Source organism: Chaetodon trifascialis, chromosome 9, assembly GCF_039877785.1.
Source record: "Chaetodon trifascialis isolate fChaTrf1 chromosome 9, fChaTrf1.hap1, whole genome shotgun sequence".
Lineage (NCBI taxonomy): Eukaryota > Metazoa > Chordata > Actinopteri > Chaetodontiformes > Chaetodontidae > Chaetodon > Chaetodon trifascialis.
The window spans coordinates 20,787,858-20,804,595 of record NC_092064.1 but is presented as its reverse complement, the minus strand read 5'-3'; the positions used below and the strand labels follow the sequence as shown (position 1 = coordinate 20,804,595).

Sequence of the window (16,738 nt, the reverse complement as noted above, 5' to 3'; positions counted from 1 at the left end):
ATTTCATGAATAGTCTACAAAACTGCTCAAAAAAAAGTACATCCAGTGCCAATTAGATGCATTGTTTACATTTAGCAAATAAGTACATTTGAATAAGCAAGTAATCTGTATATTCCTTAATGTCCAAATGATGAAGGAAAAACCTTTCTCATGGTCTGCAAGGTCATATTCAATTCATAGCGTTTAATAAATGAAAGAAAAATTAAATTGCAATATTTCAGTGTTAATTTTCTGCATTCTCATTTATGGTAAGTTTGATTGGATTCTTGCCATCATATGTTTTTTAGTGTTTTTTTCTGGTTTTAACAGTAAAATATAACATTTTGGAGCAAATATACAGAAAAGCAGCCCAAAGCTAGAGGCCAAAATAGCAAATATCTCTACAGCTACAGTGAATTTCCCAGGAGAGCTGACATATGCTGGGATAAAAGTGATCCATACTGCGCAGAATATCAGCATGCTGAAAGTGATGAATTTGGCTTCATTGAAATTATCAGGCAGCTTTCGAACCAGAAAAGCAAGGATATAGCATAGCACAGCCAGGAGTCCTATGTACCCCAAGACAGCCCAGAACCCTATAGGTGAACCTAAATCACACTCTAGAATAATCCTTTCAGTGGCATGAGCAGTATTTTTGTAGGGGAACGGAGGAGCAAGATTTAACCACACCACGCAAAGTAAGACCTGCAGTAAAGTACAGCTGAGAACACTTGTTCTCTGAAGCGGAGCAGAACACTGAGGGACTGTGTTTGCTGGCCTTTTAGCCTTGAAGGCGATCACCACAGCAATGTTTTTAGCCAAGATACAAGACATGCACAAGGCAAAGGTGATGCCAAAAGCTGTGTGTCGCAGCATGCAGGACCACTCAGTGGGCTGACTTATGAAGGTCAGAGAGCACAGGAAACACAGAGTCAAGGAGAAGAGCAGCAGGAAGCTCAGCTCAGAGTTACTGGCTTTGATAAGAGGTGTGTGACGAAACTGAAAGAAGACCCACGACACCACCATTGTTAAACTTGCTCCAAACAATGAGAAAGCAGTGAGGAGAGCCCCCATGGTTTCTCCGTAAGACAGGAACTCGATCACCTTTGGAACACACTGGCTGTGATCTTCATTTGACCAGTACTCCAGTGGACACTGAGAACACTCTGCAGAATCTGAAAGGAAAACATGAAACAGTAATATGTTGAAAATTCAGTGTGTAAGCTGCAAGTTATGAGAGCAGAGCATCTATTGAAATGAATACTGGCTGTTTTTAGTGACTTTTAGGTGAGATACCAGGAACATTCATTTTGAATGAATGCTAATAAATTACAGTTAGGATGGCTTCCACTCACCACTGGAGTTGCTGATCTCTCCAGCAGCACAAGCAATGCAGGAGAAACAGCAGATGGGTTTGCCCTTAATCACAGCCTGCCGGAAACCTGGCAGACAACTCTCACTACAGACAGACTGAGGCCTCTGTAACAACACCACAAGTCATCAGTTACTCATTAGTGACTGATAATATCTAATACAAATGCTTAATTTAATTGGTTTAATCAGCATTAGGATAATATAGAAAAACTCTAGTTTAAGTTCTTTATATCTGAATCTTACATATCAGCCTACATCAGTCTGCAAACTTTATTCAGTATACCTGCACGCACACACACACACACACACACACACACACACACACACACACACACACACACACACACACACACACACACACACACACACACACACACACAATCTATATAACATACATACATAACATGTCACCTTTGAGGATTCGGCAGCCCACGTTATGTTTATTCCGTTCATGGTAAACTGTTTTCCACTTGGTAGTGAAGCATCGTAGCTCCCTACAGCCACAAACACAGTCTCTCCTGCTTGGTTTCTCTGCCAGTTCACCAGCTCATAAGCTGCTGCAGGGTCTCCATTACCATCAAAATAGACTCTTTCTCCTGACTGAAGGGTGAAATTCACATCTTGGAGGTGTTTTACAGCCTGGCAATAGAGAGCAGCATTGAATAACCTAAAGTATCCAAATGAGCTACATAATCATGAAGGTGACCTCTTACCTGTTTTGACTCAAAATCCTCTTTCCAGATACAAGAGTGATTCACCACTTCACCACTCTGTCCACATTTCAACATGTTATGCATGGCATGAGCCACAGCATACACAGCCTTATACACATTGTTAGATATCCTTAGCTCTGACACATCTGTGAAAGGATTGTCAATGTCCTGTAGTCTCTCAGAGCCCGAGCACTGGGTCTGGCCATGCACACTGGATTGGAAACTACAATCAAATGTAGCTTCCCAGAACTCTTTCAGCAGATTATTCTGTGGGTCCTGACTTGGGTTAACCTGCAAAAGAAAGTCTCGCAGGCCTGCGATCTTTGTCTTTTTGATGGTGAAGCCAAGAGAACCTGTCAGGATTCCTGAGTAGCTCTTAGTAGCCAGATGACCTGCTGTAATCCAGGACTCACTGCCCACCCACTGCAGCCCAGTCAGGTTCTGTTTCAGAGCTTCCTCAAGCAGAATGTCCATCTCACTCTGGGCGAGGAAGGCCACCAAAACCCTTGCAGTGCCGCTTTGGATCACTCTAACCACCCTGGCAATGTGTTCGCTTGGGTCAGTCCTGGAGATGGCCTCTGAGTACTCAACGCAGACCCCCTCCTGACTTGCAGCTGTGATAAATGTTGCCAGGCCATTGTTACCATAATCATTGTCACTTCTAACTGCACCAACCCATGTCCAGCCAAACTGTTTCACCAGTTTTGCCAAAGCTCTGCTCTGATAGTAGTCACTGGGGATGGTTCTGAAGAAGGAGGGGTACTCCTTTCTGTTACTCAGACAAGCACAAGTGGCAAAGTGGCTGATCTGACACAAGAGGAATAAAAGATTTATAACAGTGGTCAGAGACTAATACTTTAGTTTTAAGTGACAAATTAGGTACAAAATGTTATTTATGCCAACCTCAGCATTGGCCTAAAATTACCCACAATACTAGCAGATCGGTCTTTGTTTGCAGTTACTGTAAAGTAAGTTGATCATTAGGTCTGGAGTGCCCTAACAAAGTGTTACCAGGCCTTTTTGGAGAATAAGTAAGTCATTCAGAGTCAGTCAGTCAAAAAAAAAAATTACCACTGGTATTTGGAAAATCCCTGAAATTTGTAGCATCACGATAGTTGAGGAGGACTCAGAGGCTCCAATGATGGCGTGAACAGATGACTGGCTAGAGCAGGTTTTTCCCAAACTGCTTTCTTGTCCATTCATTAGACCCATCACTGCACGCATTGAAGGCAGTGTTGAACCGCAGCTGTCAAATACCTTATAACCAACTGAGATATTAGGCAACAGTGAGCTGTTATTGTTGATCTCCTCAATGGCAAAAATCATTGTTTGGGCAAAACGAAATTCTCTGAAATTTATCCTGAAAAGAGTAAGAACAGTTTTCAGACTTTATGAGACATTTTGTGTGTTTCAGAAACCAACAAACTAGAAAGGAGATAACAAACAGTACCTGGAGCATCTGAGACGTTCTGGAGTATCTGTGAAGGAGAGTAGAGTCTTTGAGATTTGGCTATGAATGGAAAAAGCTCCTCCAATAGTGATATCTCCTTCTTTCGATAACAGAGGGGACTCTGGGCTACCGAGCATTTCACAGAGCACAGTGTCTTCTTCTGCTCCAAAGGCTCCCATAAAAAGCACAAACAGTAACATTACATAGACGCAGTCACACATCTGGTACAAAGAGACATACATAAACCTGTACTTTAAGACAAGTTCTTCTGTCACTGAACAAAACATGTATCCCCTTTTATGGGCAGAGCTTTTTACTTGTGTGAAGGATGATGATGATGATGATTGATGTCCTCTTATCAAATCACTGGGTGATGATGTCAGATCGCTTTGCAGTTCATCAAGAGTTTTGAATGAAACTGTTACGTGGAGTCATGTTTGTTTGGGCAGTACACTTGAAAGATTTCAGAGCCAGACATGGAAAAAACAGGATACAAAACATTTTGTTGGTGGTGATGTATGTGTTATTATAGACAATGTTTATTTGATATGAAAAAAATGTATAATGTGTGATTATTCAGAAAATCAATACAAAAAAAACACAATGCCAGGGCAGCCTATTACTCTGCACTAATAGAGGAAAATAAGAACAATCCCAGGTTTCTCTTCAGCACTGTAGCCAGGCTGACAGAGAGCCATAATTCTATTGAACCATGTATTCCTTTAGCTCTGAACAGTAATGACTTCATGAGCTTCTTTAATGATAAAATTCTAACTATTAGAGACAGAATTCATCGACTCCTGCCGTTAACAGGTACTGTTTTGTCTTCAAACACAGAAATCGTAGAAACTGTTACTCAGTCTGTCGCAGTTTTAGACTGTTTTACTCCTGTTGACCTTCACCAACTAATTTCAATAATTTCATCATCAAAATCATCTACCTGTATTTTAGATCCTATCCCGACTAAGCTGTTTAAAGAAGTATTACCTCTAATTGACTCTTCAGTATTAGACATGATCAATCTGTCTTTATCAACAGGCTACGTACCACAGTCCTTTAAAGTAGCTGTGATAAAACCGCTACTGAAAAAGCCTACTCTTGATCCTTTACCACTGTAAAGAATCTGGGAGTCATCTTTGACCAAGACATGTCCTTTCACTCCCATGTAAAACAAATTTCAAGGACTGCCTTTTTTCACCTACGTAATATCGCAAAAATCAGGCATATTTTGTCTCAAAATGATGCAGAAAAACTAGTCCATGCATTCGTAACTTCCAGGCTGGATTATTGCAATTCTTTACTATCAGGCTGCCCAAATTCGTTGCTGAATATTCTCCAGTTGCTCCAGAACGCTGCAGCACGTGTTCTGACAAAAACCAGGAAGCGAGATCATATTTCTCCAATACTCGCCACTTTGCACTGGCTCCCTGTAAAGTTTAGAATAGAGTTTAAAATTCTCCTCCTTACTTACAAAGCCATAAATGGCCAGGCACCTTCTTATCTTAAAGAGCTCATAGTACCTTATTGCCCTACTCGAACACTGCGTTCCCAGAATGCAGGTCTACTTATGGTTCCTAAAGTCTCAAAAAGCAGAACAGGAGTCAGAGCATTTAGCTATCAAGCTCCTCTCCTGTGGAACCATCTTCCAGTCTTTGTCCGGGAGGCAGACACTGTCTCTACATTTAAGAGTAGGCTTAAAACTTTCCTTTTTGATAAAGCTTATAGTTAGGGCTGGCTCAGGCTTGTCCTGGACCAGCCCCTAGTTATGCTGCTATAGGATTAGACTGTCGGGGGACATCCAAAGATACACCGAGCTCCTCTGTCCTTCTGTCCCTCTCCATCCGCACGCTCTCATGTCCTACCACGGCGTGTTACTAACTTAGCTCCTTCCCTGGAGTCTCTGTGCTTTGTTGTCTTGCAGGTTCCTATGGACAGTGGCTGAATCTGGATTGTGGATTTCAGCTGCGTCTCCTGCCTTGGCCCTGCCTGACATCCACTGCAACTGCTACTGCTATTATTACATCCACTGTCACTGTTACTGTGATTGCATGTCTGTCTCTCTGTCTCTCTCTCTCTCTCTCTCTCTCTCTCTCTCTGACTGCATTTCTGTCTGTCTGTCTGTCTGTCTGTCTGTCTCCCTCTCCCTCTCTTGCTCTTCCTCTCTCACCCAACCGGTCGAGGCAGATGGCCGCCCACCCTGCAGTCTGGTTCTGCTCAAGGTTTCTGCCTGTTAAAAGGAAGTTTTTCCTCGTCACTGTCGCCAAGTGCTTGCTCATGGGGGAATTGTTGGTTTCTCTGTAGATAAAAGAGCTTGGTCTGTACCAGCTCTATATGGAAAGTGTCCTGAGACAACTTCTGTTGTGATTTGGCGCTATACAAATAAAGTTGAATTGAAAAAATATAAATTATGTGACTATATGAATTGAATAAGAATTGCATCCACATTAAATGATTCTACAACTTACAATTCTACACAAGGGCAATGTTCAGTGTGAATTTTCATTAAATTTAACCACATTCTTCTGTGGACCTCAACTAATTGGTTTGGTTAACCCTAACAATAATTAAACCACAATTCATTTACCGAATTCCAATCTTTCCCTATTTTATTAATGGAAAATTGTAAAATGTCGAGATTTAATCTAATTTGTGTCACCTAGGGGGCAGAGAAATCTGTGAGCTCATGTTCCATTTGCTCTGGCAGATGTGTCTTTTACCCCTCCCGTTCAGACAGATTTCCTTTCATCCTAGTTTGTGTCAGGCCAATCACAATTTTTCAGCCAACCGATATTATTTACTTTTTTTTTTTCGTTTTTTTCTTTTTTTATTCTATGTGTGTGTGTGTGTGTGTGTGTGTGTGTGTGTGTGTGCGTGTGTGTGTGTGTTATGCTTTCCTGTGACTTGAAGGTCATCCGTTCAATCCACAGACCACAAGCCCTTAAGAAGGCCTTTAATACCCAACCTGCTTCAGTGGAGTGATGCAGGGCCAACAGACAGACTGTGGTTGTTCTGACCAGATTCAAGGTGTAACTGTAACTGGTTGTGAAAGAGATAACCTTCATTAGCTATGCTTGGGTGCACTGAAGACAGAACAGTCTGTGTGGGAGAGGTTATAATTCTGATGACTATAAAATATGTACAAATTATGCTTGTGTGCATGTAGAAGCCCTAATTGTGCTAATTAAGATGAAGAGAGAAGGCTGCCATGGATAGTTTTGAATCTTGTTTTTATTTATATGACGTAAAACAGAATAATACTGCACATCCTTAGTTTAACTATCAATCAAATTTATTGTGAAAGACCATTATAAGTGATTCCAATCCTAAAAGATTTTTCTAATTTTTAAGTGGTTTTCAATTGTATGTCTACTACAGTCTGTGGTATTTACATATAGGTAGGTTGTTACTTTGTAGCATTTATCTAGAGTTTGATGCAGAAAAAAAGAAAGCTTTTCGGGATAAATGAATAGAATGAAAAAGTAATATTCCTTTAAACTGATGTCCAGATTTAATAAGATTACTTTTTCCCCATCAGATGTTTCTTTGTGTTCAGTTCAGGTTTAAGTACAATGATGATGCATTTTGGTACAAATATACAGAAAAGTAGACCATAACTGGAGGCTAAAATAGCAAATATCTCTACAGCCACGGTGAACTTCCCAGGAGAGCTGACATACGCTGGGATAAAAGTGATCCAGACGGCACAAAATATCAGCATGCTGAAGGTGATAAATTTAGCTTCATTGAAATTATCAGGCAACTTTCGAGCTAAAAAAGCAAGTACAAAACAGAGGACAGCTAATAGTCCTATGTACCCCAACACAGCCCAGAACCCCACAGGTGATCCAAGACTGCATTCAAGAATAATCTTATCTTTGGAGAGTTTCATATTTCTGAAGGGAAAAGGGGGGTTTATTGTCAGCCAAAGAATGCAAATTACAACCTGTATGAGAGTGAAAGCCAGAACACTGAGTCTCTGCTGAGCAGGCCCAAACCATTTCATCACACTGCTTCCGGGAAGTGTCGCTTTAAAGGCCATTAGCACCACTATTGTTTTCCCCAGAACACAAGAGATGCAGAGGACAAAGGTGATGCCGAACGCTGTGTGTCGCAGCATGCAGGACCACTCAGAGGGCTGGCCGATGAAGGTCAGAGAACACAGGAAACACAGAGTCAAGGAGAAGAGCAGCAGGAAGCTCAGCTCAGAGTTGTTGGCCTTCACCAAGGGAGTATCCTTATTGATCAAGAATAGAATGGCCACCATTAAAGTAAGGAGAACACCAAACAAAGTGAAAAATACAAGTATTATACCCATAACCTCAGTGAAGTAGAGGAACTCAACATTTTTCAGTATACATGCATCTCTCTTTTGATTGGACCAATACTCGTCAGGACACTTTTTGCAGTCATTAGAATCTGTAACAGAAACAGTGTCACTATTATTGTAATTTAATCAGTTACATCCTGAAAAGATAAATGAGAGCCTGCACCATAGCAAACTTTAACATGATACACAGAGCATGGCAGGCAAACACTGTATGCACATTGCTCTGGTCTGTTGTACGTGTACCTGTGCTGTTGCTGATTTCTCCCTCTGCACATAGTACACAGTCATAGCAGCAGACTGGCTTTCCTTTCTGAAGGACTTTATGAGTTCCTGGACGACAGCTCTCACTGCACACTGACACAGGCAACTTGAATTAAAAAAAATGACAAATGTTACGTTTTTCAAACAATAATTCTAGATGAAATGCATGGCTATGTCAAACACAAGCATTACTTAATGTAGGTTTTACTGTCACTTATGATATTTGCCTCTGTCTTTCCTCCAGGCCACATTATGGCTTCGGTCTTGAGGACAAACTTCTGTCCAGGAGGTAGGGATGCGTCATAGTAGCCAACAGGCTTAAACTGGACTGAGCCATCTGATCCGTGCTGCCAGTTCACCACCTCATACCGAGCCACAGCTGCTCCTGTGCTGTCAAACCACACCTGATCCCCGTTCTTAATGGTAAAATTCACCTGCTTCAAAGACTCCACTACCTAAATAGCATTAAGACAATATGTCAACATATTAATGTACAGAAATAAGAAATAAACAGTTAAGTGTACAGTTCTTTTTACCTGCCAGGGAGTAACCTTTACAGTCTTGTCACACCCCTGACTTTTGGAGCACTTGAGGATGCTGTGCAGAGAATGAGCCACAGCAAAAATGGCCTTGTAGATGTTTGTGGAGTATCTCAGCTCTGCTACATCGTTATCATTATCTTTAAGTTCAATTAGATCCTGGTTTTCTCTGCAATTTGCTGTTTTTGTCATCTGGTCTCTGTTTGTGTTTTTGCACTCAATCTCTGTATCCCAGAAATCGTTGATTAAAAAATCATCCAGGCCACTGATATTGGCCTTTTGTACAGCAAAACCCAGTGAACCTCCCAGCACACTAAAACTGGTGGGAGTCACAAGGCTGTCAGCCGTGATCCAGGCCTCCACACCAATAAACTGCAGGCCTGTGATGTTGTGCAGACTCAACTGCTGTAGGAGGTTATTCATCTCTACGTGGGCCAAGAAACCAACAACGACCCGGGCAGTGCTCTTTCTGATCACTTCTACCACTTTCAGAAGTTTTTCTGGCTCTGCCCTGTGAAATTTCTCCGTGTACTCCACACACACTCCTTCCTCCTGAGCCGCAGCAAGGAAGATGGCCATGCCGTTGTTGCCATAGTCGCTGTCGCTGTTGACTGCCCCCACCCAAGTCCAGTCAAAGTGCTTGACCAGCTGTGCGAGGGCACGACTTTGGTAGAGGTCGCTGGCAATGGTTCGGAAGAAAGAAGGGTACTCCTTCCTGTTGCTCAAACACTCACAAGTAGCTGAATGACTTATCTGAAAATACATAAAGAGAGAAACATAAAAAGGAGAGTTTGCATATAATATACACAGTGATACACATACACAGTCCTCTTACCACTGGTATTTTGAATGGTCCAGTAGTGCGTGACAGAACAATGGTTGAAGAGGATTCAGACTCCCCAATAATAGCATGAACAGCAGATTGACCAGAGCAGCTGTTTCCTGCACTCCACTCATCACCATTCATCAGGGCCATCACAGCACGCATTGAGGATAATGTTGAGCCACAGTTGTCATAAATGCGGTATCCGATGGAAACATTTGGAAGAAGATATTCACTTTTGTTTATTTCCTCAATTGCAAAGATCATGGTTTGGGCAAATCGAAACTCCCTGAGGTTGACACTGAGACAAAAAGAGCAAAATGCAAACTTGCATTCACTGTGATAAAACTCATGAGAAAGTATAAACAGTACTCAAAATTACCTGGAACATGTGAGACGTGTTGGTTTCTCTGTAAATGAAAGCGGAGGTTGCGTGATTTTGCTGTGGATGGAAAAGGCTCCACCAATCGTGACATCTCCTTCTTTAGACATCAGAGGGAACTCGGGACTCCCCAGTATCTGACAGAAAGGAGCTTCCTCTTCTGCTCCTCCAAATGCCATCAGGAGCCCAACGAAAACCAGCCCTGTTATCACTGGTGACATTTTCCACTCCCAGTCGGGGTCAAAGTGATCTTAAATGTGACATTTTATAATCTTAGCTCACGGCAGTGCTCATTCACCTCGTATTAACCAATCACAGATAAGTAACATAATGATTGTGTCCTGACTGTGTCTTGCCATGAAATTATTTTTGGAAATTTTTGCATCATGGCAGATGAAGTTACTAGTTACTTCTGATGCATTGAGACAGATAAACTGGCCAACAGTATATGTAATAATGTAATTTATATTACGACATCCCGAAATTGGGAATTCTGCATACTTTTAATTCTTTCCTTGTATTTCTATGTTGAGGTACACCATATTTCTTCTTTTACTTTAAAGGGATAGTTCATGTTTTTGGCAGTTGTACTTATGCATAGTCAATGTGTTACCTACAGTTACCAACAGTCAGCACACCCTCAGTCTGGGGAAGCAGACAGGACCACCAGCACATTTAAACTGATATTGATTCACCTCACACAACCTGACTTCAAAAAACTGAAACTAGCCCTTGAAGGACCAGTGAGCATCTGGCGTTGAGGTTGCAGATCACGACCCTCTGAATACCCCTCCGCTCACTGTTCCCTTCCAAGTATGGAGGAGAACCTACGGAGGCCATCATACTCACAAGAAAACATGAAAGGCCCTCTCTAGAGCAAGTGCAGTCAACATGGGAAGGTCTTTAATGCTTTTTTTTCTGAAAAAACAACAGACAGGGTCCTCCCTTTTGTTTAAAATTATACTCACTTGCTATTTTCTTTCCCACAGTGCAGTGACATTGAACGCAAAGTTTGATCATGTGAACAGACAATTAGGCATTATGGCCTGTCATGTAAGAAACAGCTCAGGTCCTGCTTATTATGCTCCAAAATATGAAGATGAAAAACTTCCTAATACCTTCAGCCAGAAACTCAAACTTCATATTTGGCTTGTCCTTCTGTGACTCGCAAATTAGTATCTTACAGTCCTGACAGAAATGCTGTCAGTCACTTTTCCAAAGGTGTGTTAATAATGCACATGCACCTTATTCATTAATATATTCAGCTACTCCCAATTTTACTGAAAATGGAAATGATTACATGATACAATTCAAAACTAAAGATAAATTTTGAATTATGGCTGTTTATTTGACTGCAGTTTTTGAATGCATTCATTAATTTCTCCTATGTTTTGATGCAGACTGTGAGGAATTACTCTACTGTGTATGTTTAAATCAATCACAATGTAGTATTGAGTAAGTATTACTTAATAAAATCAATCATCATTGTAAATGTGAAACATATATGATATATGAAATATATGATTATCATCAATCATTAATTGCTGTTAAATGATTTTAGCACATTTACATTTTGCTATTATTTTGTTCATGTCACATCATTTTGAGAGCATTCTGTAATTGGATGAGGGAATTAAAATTACACTTTCGACAACCCATCAAAATAAACAATTCAGCACACCTGATTTATTAAGGCATTGGACCATATGATATTTAATTTGGTGTTACTGTTGTTTTTCACCTGCGCGGGTGATTAATAGTCAGCTGATATGCCTCCTAGGCCCATTTTAATTAAAAGGAAATTGTTGTTTGTCTGTTTGTACAGATGACCATGACTTACACCTCAGGCTCTTCCCACTCACAAACAATGTCTGTCTCCATGATTCCCCTCAAAGCTTATACTGGAAACATCCCTTCAGGGGTGTTGCATCATGATCCCATTAAGATCTCTACTGGAGAACTTGAGGCCTTTGTTAAGACTTTGCCCTGGAGCACAAAATCTGAGACTTTTGACCATGATGTTGCCCTTTTACCTCAAAAACATAAAGAAAATAAGAAAGAAAGACCTAGAATTTGAACTTATACAGCTTTTTATTAACGTGGGAAGGTGAATCAGTCACAAGCTGTGAAATTAAAAAGTAGAAGATATACTGTCATTTCCTCTAAACTGATGTCTAGATTTAATCAGACGGCATTTTCCCTTTCAGATTATTCTTCATGTTCAGTCCAGGTTTGAGAACAAAGACAAAGCTAAAAGATGAAGATAAAGCATTTTGGTACAAAGGAAGTGGCCTGTAACTGGAGGCTAAAATAGAAAGAAAAAAGAAAGGGGGAAAAAAGAGAGCTGATATATGCTGGAATAAAAGTGATCCAGACTGCACAGCACGCTGAAGGTGATAAATTTAGTTTCACTGAAATTATCACGTAACTTTCAAGCCAAAAAAGTACAAAACATGGGACTGCAAGGAGTCCAAGTTCTTTGCTTAAAAGTGTACATAATCGTCTCTTTATGGAGTTTAATATTCTTGAAGTTGGAGAGGGTTGATTCTCAGCCAAGATATTCAAATTGCAACCTGTATGAGAGTGAAAGGCCAAAACACAGAGTCTCTGCTCAGCAGGCCCAAACCATTTCATCACACTGCTGCCTGGAACGATAACTTTAAAGGCCATTAGCACTACTATTGTTTTCCCCAGAACATGAAGGACAAAGGTGATGCTGAGAACAGCATGAATGAATGAATGAATGAATGAATAGTATATACATATAATTCACGCAGCACTATAGTTGATGCTCTGTTAAGGCACTAAACAGATACTTTAAATAATGTAATCGTAAATATGAAATCATCAGACATCTGAAATCTACTCATGTTGGCTGATTTGTCATTCCGTGATTTTCCTCCTTTTTTAAAAAGAAATATGCAGTACCTGGATATTTAATATACAATATCTGTACCAACATATAAGATTTCATTGTATAAATAATAAAAGCTTTGAATAAGAGTACAGAAAATATATTTGTGTGTTTACTCAAAGATCATCCTTGTTAATGTTATCATTATTTTGTCCTCCATGTCACATCATTTTCAGGGAGTTCTGTATTTGGATGAGGGAATTAAAGTTACATTTTTGACAACTGATCAAAATAAACAATTCAGCACACCTGATTCAGTAAGGCATTGGACCATGTGATATTTAATTTGGTGTTATTGTTGTTTTTCACCCACAGGGATGTTTAACAGTCAGCTGAAATGCCTCTTAAGCCCCCTTTAATTAAAAAAGAAATTGTTGCATGTGTGTTTGTGATGTCTTACACCTCAGGCTCTACTCACTCACAAACATAACACACTCTAACAGACTCCCTCCAGAGTTCACAGTGTCTCCAGCCTGCTGTCACACCTCTCCTCGAAGCTTACACTGGAAACTTTTCTTCAGGGTTGTTGCATCATGATGCCCCATAGATCTCTACTGGAAGACTTGAGGCCTTTGCTAAGACCATGCCCCGGAGCCCAAAATCTGACATAATTTGACCATGATGTGGCCTTTTGAACTTCAATAATTAATAAAAGAAACACATAAAAGTTACTTTCCTTTGTTTTTGTTTTGTTTTTAAGGGGAATCAAATCTTAATGTGACGTGCAGAATGGTAGACAGAATACTTTAATAGTCAGATGTCAAGTTAGATCAATTAACAATGAATGAACAGTCCACCAAAAATGAGCAACAAATGAAAAATGTATGTCGCAAAGCATTTCAAAATGATTAAATCAGATAATTTAAGCCAACTGATCAAAACAGGTGACTATTACAAGAAGAGATTCAAACTGATCTTGGTCTTTGCATCAAATACTGACATTCTTTTGTAGAGTTGTGTATGCATACGCTACACATATCGGAGTATATGCACATATTAAAGAAGTAATTTTATTTGAATACATGTATCATAGTTAAAATATATTAAATGTCCTACAGCTGGCACTAGAAAAAGCCTCAATGAAAGCCTGCTAACTACATTTTACTGAATATTAAACACCAGCATGCTGTGATTCAGTGGTTGTTTGCATGCATGTTGATGTATTAAGTGTAAGCATGCTAATATAAGCATGCTAGCACGCTAATAATGGGTCAAGACACAGATGACCGTAAATATATCTGAGTCTAATGAAGTATTCCTGGGGCAAAATATTGCTTTGACTGCTGAAATTTTTGAGCATGACGAGCTTGATCTGTAATATTACAGCTATCATAAGTTTTCTCTCAATTTTTCATCCAACCAGTTCTTTTTGTTTTTGTTATCGTCTGCACCAAACATTGCAGATATAATTATAGTCTTGCTAAAATGGAATGAAACCCTGAAAATATGTTCATTAAATATTATGTATCTTATTATGTATCTTATGTTCATATTATGTATCTTATTGTGACTTCTTGTCAGTTCAATACACAGACCACTGATGTGTTCTTGAGTAAGGCCTTTTAGTCCCATCCGGCTTACGGGCCCTAATTGTGCTAATTAAAATGTGGATACAGGTGTGCATGATTTTAAATCTTTTTCTTGATTTCTTTTTTTTCTTTTTCTTTTTTTTTTCTTTTATATATCAGGGTTGGCCAAACTTTTTCCCTCAGCGGGCCAAAAGTGAAACTTATGTGGGCCAAAAGCAAACACCTATCGTACATGCAAAATGGGATAAGGATCCCAAGTTCCCTTAAAAAACCAGCATGTCGGAAAATAAGAATTGTTGTGTTTCATTCACTTATCTACATATATTCATATTGTTTCTACAGTGGCCCAGAACGGACAAACACTGGCTCTTTTCATGTTTTTACACCACCAGAATAATACCATTGGTTTTCATACATGCTTGGAAAGCAAGCGCTGATGTGAAGGGTGTTCAGCTGGTTGCAATCTGCAATATCACCACTAGATGCCACCAAATCCGACTCACTGATCCTTTAATAATTGACTGAGATCCTGTGAAAAGTGTCACTCTGCCTGAAGAGAATGAAAGAACAATTAATAGTTACAGCTTTAACCTAAAAAAAACAGCATTAATGGCAATTGATATTACAATTTCTATTTATCTACATATTTATTGATTTACCCTAGTAACATCTGGTGAGCCAACCTTATTGCGGGCCAACATTGGCCTACGGGCCACACCTTGGGCACCTTTGATTTGTATGAAATGAAACAAAGATGAAAACTGTGCATCCTCAGTTTAATTACCAAACCAAATTTGACAAAATTGACAAGATTTTTCAAATTTAACTGTTGTTTAAATGTCTATATTGGAGAACCAGATAGGCAGGGTTCAATGCATCATGAGATTATCTAAAATAAAATTAGAAAGGTTTAAAGGTTTAAAGTCAACAATATTGAACTGACTTTAAACCATGATAATCATTTACATTTTATTTTCTATTATTTTGTCCTGTCCTAATGTCACATCATTTTGAGAGCATTCTGTAATTGGATGAGGGAATTAAAGTTACACTTTTGACAACTGATCAAAATAAACAATTCAGCACACCTGATTCAGTAAGGCATTGGACCATGTGATATTTAATTTGGTGTTATTGTTGTTTTTCACCCACAGGGATGTTTAACAGTCAGCTGAAATGCCTCTTAAGCCCCCTTCAATTAAAAAAGAAATTGTTGCATGTGTGTTTGTGATGTCTTACACCTCAGGCTCTACTCACTCACAAACATAACACACTCTAATGCACTAAGAGACTCCCTCCAGAGTTCACAGTGTCTCCAGCCTGCTGTCACACCTCTCCTCGAAGCTTACACTAGAAACTTTTCTTCAGGGTTGTTGCATCATGATGCCCCATAGATCTCTACTGGAAGACTTCAGGTCTTTGCTAAGACTATGCCTCGGAGCCCAAAATCTGACATAATTTGACCATGATGTGGCCTTTTGAACTTCAATAATTAATAAAAGAAACACATAAAAGTTACTTTCCTTTGTTTTTGTTTTGTTTTTAAGGGGACTCAAATCTTAATGTGTCGTGCAGAATGGTGGACAGAATACTTTAATAGTCAGATGTCAAGTTAGATCAATTAACAATGAATGAACAGTCCACCAAAAATGAGCAACAAATGAAAAATGCATGTCGCAAAGCATTTCAAAATGATTAAATCAGATAATTTAAGCCAACTGATCAAAACAGGTGACTATTACAAGAAGAGATTCAAACTGATCTTGGTCTTTGCATCAAATACTGACATTCTTTTGTAGAGTTGTGTATGCATACGCTACACATATCGGAGTATATGCACATATTAAAGAAGTAATTTTATTTGAATACATGTATCATAGTTAAAATATATTAAATGTCCTACAGCTGGCACTAGAAAAAGCCTCAATGAAAGCCTGCTAACTACATTTTACTGAATATTAAACACCAGCATGCTGTGATTCAGTGGTTGTTTGCATGCATGTTGATGTATTAAGTGTAAGCATGCTAATATAAGCATGCTAGCACGCTAATAATGGGTCAAGACACAGATGACCGTAAATATATCTGAGTCTAATGAAGTATTCCTGGGGCAAAATATTGCTTTGACTGCTGAAATTTTTGAGCATGACGAGCTTGATCTGTAATATTACAGCTATCATAAGTTTTCTCTCAATTTTTCATCCAACCAGTTCTTTTTGTTTTTGTTATCGTCTGCACCAAACATTACAGATATAATTATAGCCTTGCTAAAATGGAATGAAACCCTGAAAATATGTTCATTAAATATTATATATCTTATTATGTTTCTTATGTTCACTTGTGACTTCTTGTCAGTTCAATACACAGACCACTGATGTGTTCTTGAGTAAGGCCTTTTAGTCCCATCCAGCTTACGGGCCCTAATTGTGCTAATTAAAATGTGGATA

The 16,738-nt window shown here is 39.4% G+C and overlaps 2 protein-coding genes across 2 annotated transcripts; both read right to left on the bottom strand.

The window, feature by feature from the left end:
* Positions 1 to 243: 243 nt before the first annotated feature.
* Positions 244 to 3,737, bottom strand: LOC139335885 (extracellular calcium-sensing receptor-like). Its single transcript, XM_070969672.1, has 6 exons — positions 3,517 to 3,737; positions 3,138 to 3,426; positions 2,067 to 2,873; positions 1,765 to 1,992; positions 1,335 to 1,458; positions 244 to 1,154 (listed from the first exon to the last, which is right to left on the bottom strand). The coding sequence occupies exons 1-6, from the start codon at positions 3,735 to 3,737 to the stop codon at positions 244 to 246; spliced, it is 2,580 nt and encodes an 859-aa protein (XP_070825773.1).
* A 3,296-nt stretch (positions 3,738 to 7,033) lies between these two features.
* LOC139335883 (extracellular calcium-sensing receptor-like) lies at positions 7,034 to 10,069 on the bottom strand. The gene is made up of 6 exons (XM_070969671.1): positions 9,849 to 10,069; positions 9,479 to 9,767; positions 8,641 to 9,396; positions 8,332 to 8,559; positions 8,087 to 8,210; positions 7,034 to 7,932 (listed from the first exon to the last, which is right to left on the bottom strand). Exons 1-6 carry the CDS (start codon positions 10,067 to 10,069, stop codon positions 7,034 to 7,036), a joined length of 2,517 nt encoding a protein of 838 aa, XP_070825772.1.
* Positions 10,070 to 16,738: the final 6,669 nt, after the last annotated feature.

Coding starts and splice junctions, on each gene's coding strand:
- LOC139335885 (XM_070969672.1), bottom strand. CDS start 3,737: ATGTGTGACTGCGTCTATGTAATGTTACTGTTTGTGCTTTTTATGGGA. Junction 2,874..3,137: donor GGATTTTCCAAATACCAGTG/GTAATTTTTTTT, acceptor CTCTTGTGTCAG/ATCAGCCACTTTGCCACTTG. Junction 1,993..2,066: donor AGGATTTTGAGTCAAAACAG/GTAAGAGGTCAC, acceptor CTCTATTGCCAG/GCTGTAAAACACCTCCAAGA.
- LOC139335883 (XM_070969671.1), bottom strand. CDS start 10,069: ATGTCACCAGTGATAACAGGGCTGGTTTTCGTTGGGCTCCTGATGGCA. Junction 8,560..8,640: donor TAAAGGTTACTCCCTGGCAG/GTAAAAAGAACT, acceptor AATGCTATTTAG/GTAGTGGAGTCTTTGAAGCA. Junction 8,211..8,331: donor GGCCTGGAGGAAAGACAGAG/GCAAATATCATA, acceptor TTTTAATTCAAG/TTGCCTGTGTCAGTGTGCAG.